This window comes from Centroberyx gerrardi, chromosome 1, assembly GCF_048128805.1.
Source record: "Centroberyx gerrardi isolate f3 chromosome 1, fCenGer3.hap1.cur.20231027, whole genome shotgun sequence".
NCBI lineage: Eukaryota > Metazoa > Chordata > Actinopteri > Beryciformes > Berycidae > Centroberyx > Centroberyx gerrardi.
Window position 1 is genome coordinate 7,898,959 of NC_135997.1, and position 7,657 is coordinate 7,906,615.

A 7,657-nucleotide genomic window follows, 5' to 3' on the forward strand; every position below is an offset into this window, starting at 1 on the left:
AAAAAACATGCAAACAACACTGACAGCCTTTTTTAAATGTGACTTAGAAATCAGAAAATGAAATAGAAAAGTTTTAACTAAATAACCTGCAGGCAGGTTGGTATTGATTAAGTGTCATGCTATCTGTCATGAGAGAGACAGAGTAAAAGAGTAAAAGAATGTAATAACAACATTTAAATAAACTCTTAAATGGAGGGGATTTTAATGAGAGAGATTATTAGATACCATAAACAGGATTTCCATTATGCCTTTCGGATTAATTAAGTCAAGGGAGGGGATGCAGTGCCTCCCCAACCCAACCCCAACTCATTAGCATTGCCTTCATAAATCAGACACAGTTTTTTGGGGGTAGCAGAGAAAGGGCAGACAGGACATATTAACATTAGCTAGACTAGACCAAAGATATCAGTCTAAAAAAGTGAAAGTGCATATCAAGGGCTTGGAGCCAAAGTAGCGTAAGTGCGATTTTGGGCAAATATGAGTATTATATATCAATTGAAAAGTCTCAGTGAGATCTTTTCAGTGCCAAAAGGACACAACTGAAATCATGACCCATAAGTTTTAATTAAACAAAAACTGAAAGCCATAACAATAAAAGTAGGGTTTTGTTTGCTGCCAAAAGGGCGTAACTGCACTTACGCCCTTTTGACACCAAGCAAAACCCCACTTTTGACACTGAACAAGCATTGTGGGTAGAGGATTCTAACAGCACTTAGGTCAACTCAAAATGCATGCTGACGTAAGTAATGCTAGCATGGCAGCATGATCACATCATTTTTAGTATCCTATTCATATCCTAATTCATATTCTAGGTCAATATTAGATGAATGTAAATAAGTTAATATTCCCATGAAATACTTAGGCCTATAGATTCAAAATGTTATTTTATAATGTTAGGAGTGTGAACTGGTCAAGATGAGCTCTGGTAGTAAGACTGCTGGTAGCTGAAGTTATCTCTCAGAGTTATGAGGAGTTTTACAGGTCTTTGAATGTGTCCCGGGACACATCAATAAGTGATGTGTCCCGGGACACATCAATAAGTGATGTGTCCTGGGACACATACAAAAATGTATTATACTAGCAAAAGGAAAAAAAAGTAGTAGTTTAGAATCAAAAGTTGTTTCTTATGTCTATAGAGGTTTATTAAAAAGGTTTATTAAAAGTTTTTAACAGAAAAAATGTATCAATCAATTTGATATGTTCCATGTAGCCTACAATTTTAAAGGCCTTGGTGAAAGTTGCTGAGCATTACTTCAAGATAAAGATATTCATTCTGATCTTGTTTTATATTTCAGTGTTGATTGAAGTGTAATTGCTAGATTTGTATTAAAATGAATGTATTTTACAATTGTTTACTTACATATGCCCATATTCTGCATGGCTGTATTGGGACAATGTTTGTGCCAAAAAGGCGTATTTCACTCTTTTGCCATTTTAAAAAAAGTTAACATATATAATTCAACTTAAACTGTAGCAATATTGTTTTTATAGTAATGCTCAATCTGATAACACAAAAAGGTAAAATATTGTGCTTAGTATGTGGTAACGGCAGCTGATCCAATTTTATCAAAAATTGTTTTGGCTCTTCTGTAAAATCTACTATAACGCACTTACGCCCCTTTGGCTCCAAGCCCTCGATATTAATGCAGAACTATGTTTATACTTTCTTGGACATGGATAACAAAAGCACTCATTTTTATATCAGTATATACAGGAAAAATCGAGTCTTTCACAGTAATAATTTATTAATGTAATTATTATATATCAAGTACCGATGTTACACTGTGAGTCTTGCGCATTTAGATACATAGTACATTTACATCTCTGGTAAGAGCATCTAAGTTGCTGTGAGGACTGTTAGCTGCCTCGTCATATGTAACATCACAGCTTATTAAATATCAATATCCGTAATCACAGCAAGCCAAAGCACAATAGCCTTATTTCACACGCACTTCATGTCAGTATAAGCATCCGTTAATCACAGATTTCTGCTGTTGTGGATGTCGTTGGGCCGGGCCGCTACACAGCAGGCTGAGCCCCCACCGGTGTAGCAGAAGCATTTCCGCACACTGAATGTCAAAGCGCCCTAGTCTGTGCAGAAAGGATTCTGTTAGACTGATGGGGGGGTGGGGGTGCAGGGGAGCCGGGATCTGGCTGGCCTTTACTTGGTGAGGCTCTTCACCAGCTCCAGCTCCTCGACTGGCTTCCACTGCTGGTTGATGGTGATAAGCTGCGGGGGAAAAGCCAGAGACAATATATTGGGCTACACTTGATCTACAAGTAGTGCAGCACTCACTAAAAGTGGCATAAACTTGAGTGGCTGCAGGGGAACACACAGACCACCGTGCAGCAACATCAATATCATGATGAGCGTCTGGGACAAATTTGATAGCGGTGCTCCCCCAGTGACTCAGCAGATTTCAGCTCAGCTCTGGCAGATTCTGCTCCTATTTCAATGCCAATATGAATCGGCAGGCTGAATAACAAACATCCAGACATAAAAAGAATGTTATAGATTACCTTTTGGGGTTTGGATGGATCTAATCTCTCCCATGGTTCTGGGTTTCTGGTCCTATTCAAACTAGAAACAACAAATAAAAATGTGGCATCATTATGCATAGCTTTTTTCCTAAATAAATATGTGCAAATTTGACATGCCAGAGGCTGAAAGAAATATGAAAAACAGGAACATAAACATCTCGCTTGCTATTTAAATTACCTGATACGATAAAAATCCAACCTTGGAACATTTTAGATCAAAATGAGAAAAAACAAACAAACAAACAAAAAAAAAAACATATTAAGACTCACATGACATCAGGTTTAGTGAATAGGAAGTAGAGAGAAGCAGAGGCGGCTCCTGTGGCAGCAAAAGCCATGAATCCTATTAGAGGGATCAACTGGAACATACAGCAATAGTGTGTTTAGGATGCAATGTGCATTATATTTTATAATGTGCATTATTTAGTAATACAATATCATATATCATATCATATCATATCATATATCCCATAACATAACATTTGAGTATTTTATAACAAAGAATAGAAAGAATTTCAAGTGTCCTGCATGGGCTAGAATTTTAATTTCTACAAACAGGAATCACTTACACAGTAAAACACAGTAAAGATGTAAACAACTCACCTCTTTTTTCTTTCTCAGCATTTTAATAAATCCAGACATTTTTGAAATTCCTCTCGGACACCTAAATGGGAATTGATCATATTTCCAATTAATAATAAATATTCTGAGGCAGTGAGTTCATCCAGTAAAGTGGAGGCAACAGGTCAGGGATGCAGCTGCATGTGGCAGGTCTCACCTGTTGTCGCTGAGAAGTCCTTGATGTCTCTGAATGCATCCTGACAGCCTGAAGTAGACTAGACTAGAGGTGATACGAGGTGCAAGGCACGTAGACGGGCACCGCTTCCTGTATTGAAATCCACCAGTGGAGGCTAATTCTACAATAGATTGAACTTGGCTGATGATCAATATTTTTTCTGAGTGTGCAACACCCCCTTGTGGCCAGATTAAGAAACAGAAAGAAAAAGGGCAGTAGGATTTTATTAGTAAGGAAGTAAGACTTTATTTATATAGGATCTTTCAAAACCAAGGGGTGACAGCAATTTAAGAATAATAGGATAATCACAATATATGTGTGTATATGTGTTTTTTTTAACAATAATTTGTTAAAAAACTCAACATAAAAGAACACCAAAGCAAACAAACATAAAATATACAGTAGGAAATTAAACAGAGATGATAAAAATGATAAAATCAATTGAAAGCCTGAATAAAAAGACTCAACTGAGTTTGCAGCTCTAACAGTAGGAGGAAGATTATTCCAGAGTTTGGGTGCCATTACAGCAAAAGTGTTTTGCCATCATTATCCTCTTCATCTTCCATCTCCACCAATCACCTCAAGATTAATTCAGCACAGGAGAATGCATTGAATTACAAATTCACCACCGTCATTTCAAGTACTTGTAAGTAAAAAAGAACACCAAGGGACACAAAAGGACAGGTTTTGCTCACTTTATTTCATAACCAGCTTATGAGTGTCAATACACTCAATTGTCTTTCCATGCACAAGAATGGTGCCACTGGTCATATGAGGAGTGTCATCTGTGGGCGGTTTGGTATGAGTGGATCTGTTGGGTGGTGAGAGAGGGGCTCATTTTGTTGAGGGACTGGAGGAAGTATCTGTGTTTGATAGCAGAGGCCTCCATGCTCTCCTCTTGCAGCGTCAACAGAGCAGCCTGGAAAAGATAAACAAACAATATTACTGCTAAACATGTTTATTCCTTAATCTCTCTGTCTACATCCGCATATGGAAAGGTACATTTCGGAGCAGGATCACATCAAGGACAGGTATTAAAACCAGGTTTAAGAAAGCTTTCAGTTGCTCAACACATTACCTCTTTGCACAGATTTTCCAGGTCGGCTCCAGAGTAAAGCTCAGTCTGGGCGGCCAGCTCCTCCAGACACACATCAGCGTCCGTGGGCATCGTCTCTGTACACACCTTCAGGATGGCAAGACGAGCCTGAACACACACGCAGAGAAACACACACACACACACAGTCAATCACATTTTATCTGTGCATTTTGTAGGTTACAGTGAGACAGAATCATCTTTGAAATCACTTCTGAAAACTCATTTTTATAGACTTTTTTTTATGACCTTTTATTTTTTTTAACCTCTTTTTTGCTCTCTTGCCATGCTTTATAACTCCCTTACCTTTCTTTTATTGCTTTTGCCATTGATTTTCTTTTTTTTAATCTTTGTATAGTGCTTTGTAACTGTTTTGAAAAGAGCTATATAAATCAAGATGAAGATCATTACTATTATATAAAGAGGGAGACAAAGAGAGGAAGTCTAAGTCCAGAAGTGGACTTAGACAAGCATTAAGCTCAGCCCCTTTGGAGGCCTTTGGTTTCAGTCAGAGGTCGGAGTCTTTCGGGCTTTCTGTTTCATTTTCCATTTGACAAGACGAGAAAGAGAGAGGGGAGGCAGGACTTGAACTCATGACATTGTAGAGTATGGTATGTACTGTAGCATGGTGGGTCTTTAAGATAAGGAACCACATCATGAATCCAACAGATGATTTACCTGCTGGTCAGGCGGTGGGACGTAGATGATGTGGTCCAGTCTTCCAGGCCTGAGGAGGGCGCTGTCTAAGCAGTCTGGCCTGTTGGTGGCTGCTACAATCATCACTTCTTTGTTGCACACTTCCTGGCACTCCAACTGCAAGACAACAAAAAAAACATAAAGCACATAACGTTCACTAAACCGCTTCATATTGATCAGATTTTTTATTATGTGAATAGAGGAGTGAGGACACATTCCCCCAATATCTGACCTGTTGCTGTGTGTGACCCTCCTCCACTCCCTCTGCCTGGAGCATCTTCTCTGTCCCTCTCCTCTCCAGCGTCTTCAGTCCGACCCCGTCCAGCTCGTTCAGAAGTACAGACAGGAGGCGAGTCTGTACGCTGTGAGGCGTCCGACTGTCTGAGCGGGAGCCGATCAGAGAGTCGATCTCATCGAGGAACAGGATACAAGGAGTACAAGCCCGGGCCTGGCGAAACAGCTGCGTGTGGACAAACACATGGACAGACAGGAACAGGACTTTACAGAGGGAACAGATGGTCAAATGTGAGGTGTGCTTATTGACTGTAAAAAGACGATATATATCCGTACCTGTGCTAAAGCCTTCTCCGAGTCTCCGACATAAGGAGAGTAGAGGTCGGCGCCGCTGACGGACAGGAAGGCGCAGTGGGAGGAGGCGGCTGCGGCCCTGACCAGCGTGGTCTTAGCACATCCTGGAGGTCCGTACAGCAGCACGCCGCGGGGCCGACTCAGACCCAGACGAACAAACGCCTCGGGGAACCTCATCGGCCACTCGATGCTCTTGAGGTACAGAAACAGGGAATTGACAGAGAATAAGATTTTATTGCTACTCATACTATTCATTCCAGAAATACACATATTTTATCATTACTTCTCGTCATACTATTCTTCAATACACAAGAAATACATTAGCGCTTCATCATTAGGCATCAATGTCAGTCTCAATTAAGTCCCAAGTCTAAATGTAGATTACCAAGTCAAGTCAGAACAAATCAAGAGTTCAGTATCAAGTTAATATCTTAAAATCTCAAAACTTTCAATCTAAGTCATTTACACAAACAGATCTTTTGTCAAGACTTTAGAAACCAAGTCATCAAAGTGCAAGTCAAAGTCAAGTCCCAAGTCACCAGAACCCAAGTCAAGTCAAGTCTCAAGTATTCTCTTCATGCATCAAGTCACTGGCACTCAGCTACCTGTCTGAGTTTGAGTTTGACCTCTTCCAGGCCTCCAATCTGCTCCCAACAGACTGGAGAGAGCTCAGTCCGGCCCAGGCTGCTCCTCAGGCAGGAGGGACGCACCGTCTTCAGGGCGTCCTGGAAGTGCTTCATCCCCACCGCCTGCTCTCCTGAACCCTGAATACAACAAGTCAACACAAATTTACACATGTAGTCATTTATTTTATTCATTTAAAAGGTAATACAAAAGACTCTGGAGAGATTAAAATGGTTCTCTAGAAGGAGTCAAGCAACAGTGTTATGTTTCAATATGATGCGTTGTTTTTGTATTGTATTTACCTGTGAGTTGTGTCGGATGGCATGCATGGCGGCCTCCCTGCACAGCGCGCTCAGGTCCGCTCCTACATAACCTGTAGTTCTCTGTGCAAGCTCTGCCATGTCCACACCGGGACACACTGGCATCTTCTCACACAGAACAGACAAGATCGCCTTCCTCTGCGCCAAGGTGGGAGCTCCGATGATGACCTGAAGAAAAGACACAGAATTAAGAGAATTAAAATAGAACACGCACATCCAAAAAACAGGCTGGTGTGAAGGTGCAGGACAGAAGAAAACCTCAATAAATAGAAAAATAGAGTCTGCACACCGCAAAATATAGCTCCCAGATAATTACATTATTGATGTTTAAGGTTATGGTTTGTTTCTAAAGAAAGCCCTGGAGTAATTATCTGGGGACTATATTTTGTGGTGTGTGGACTCCATTTTTCTCTTTATTTTGTATTTAATTATCTATACCTCTCTGTCAAACCTCCCAGGCCGGCGCAACGCCGGGTCCAGGCTGTCAGGCTGGTTGGTGGCTCCAACGATGAGGAAGCGATCGGACCGGTTCATCCCGTCCATCAGCGTGAGAAGCTGGGCGACCAGCCGGTTCTCCGGTGCCGATGAGCCTGTTCTCCTCGGACACAGAGAGTCTATCTCATCTAGGAACAACACACACGGACCCTCTTCTGCCGCAGCTCGCGCCCGCTCAAACACGCCCCGCAGCTTCTCCTCGCTCTCACCCGGCCGGGACCCCACCACCTAAAACAGAGATTTTTTTTTTACTATCACTATTATACAGTCACTATTTGCTACTCTGATTTGGAAAAGACATTTGTGTCTTTTCCAGGTTTAGTTTGGGCTAATTTGGATCTCCACTTGCTGAATGGGTATTAAGTAATTTATTTTATTTTTATCAACCCTATCAGTGACCAAGGAATTGCAACAGCATCTACAGCTCTCTGACACAGCTTACTGTAGCTTGTAATGGACAGAAATATAAGTCACATTTTCACAATAGAATGAGTAAGCTAATTA

At 41.0% G+C, this 7,657-nt stretch overlaps 2 protein-coding genes across 2 annotated transcripts in view; both read right to left on the bottom strand.

The window, feature by feature from the left end:
• Positions 1 to 1,133: 1,133 nt before the first annotated feature.
• coxfal3 (cytochrome c oxidase associated subunit FA4L3) lies at positions 1,134 to 3,433 on the bottom strand. Its single transcript, XM_071901514.2, has 5 exons — positions 3,320 to 3,433; positions 3,145 to 3,205; positions 2,812 to 2,900; positions 2,521 to 2,581; positions 1,134 to 2,230 (listed from the first exon to the last, which is right to left on the bottom strand). The coding sequence occupies exons 2-5, from the start codon at positions 3,181 to 3,183 to the stop codon at positions 2,162 to 2,164; spliced, it is 258 nt and encodes an 85-aa protein (XP_071757615.1). The 5' UTR covers positions 3,184 to 3,205; positions 3,320 to 3,433; the 3' UTR covers positions 1,134 to 2,161.
• A 591-nt stretch (positions 3,434 to 4,024) lies between these two features.
• The window catches only part of afg2b (AAA ATPase AFG2B), a 5,329-nt gene continuing 1,696 nt past the window's right edge, over positions 4,025 to 7,657 (bottom strand). Inside the window, exons 4-11 of the mRNA XM_071901509.2 lie at positions 7,097 to 7,381; positions 6,641 to 6,826; positions 6,320 to 6,478; positions 5,697 to 5,906; positions 5,359 to 5,586; positions 5,109 to 5,243; positions 4,416 to 4,541; positions 4,025 to 4,256 (exon numbers count right to left, since the gene is read on the bottom strand). Coding sequence (XP_071757610.2) covers positions 4,119 to 4,256; positions 4,416 to 4,541; positions 5,109 to 5,243; positions 5,359 to 5,586; positions 5,697 to 5,906; positions 6,320 to 6,478; positions 6,641 to 6,826; positions 7,097 to 7,381 — 1,467 coding nt within the window. The 3' untranslated portion in view covers positions 4,025 to 4,118. The remainder of the gene's footprint in view (positions 4,257 to 4,415; positions 4,542 to 5,108; positions 5,244 to 5,358; positions 5,587 to 5,696; positions 5,907 to 6,319; positions 6,479 to 6,640; positions 6,827 to 7,096; positions 7,382 to 7,657) is intronic.

Excerpts from the sequence above, each read along its gene's own strand:
- coxfal3 (XM_071901514.2), bottom strand. The coding sequence starts at position 3,183 with ATGTCTGGATTTATTAAAATGCTGAGAAAGAAAAAAGAG. Across the intron at positions 2,582-2,811 it reads TTCACTAAACCTGATGTCAT|TTTGAATAGGACCAGAAACC; the intron begins GTGAGTCTTAAT and ends TGTTGTTTCTAG. Across the intron at positions 2,231-2,520 it reads ATCCATCCAAACCCCAAAAG|CTTATCACCATCAACCAGCA; the intron begins GTAATCTATAAC and ends TTTCCCCCGCAG.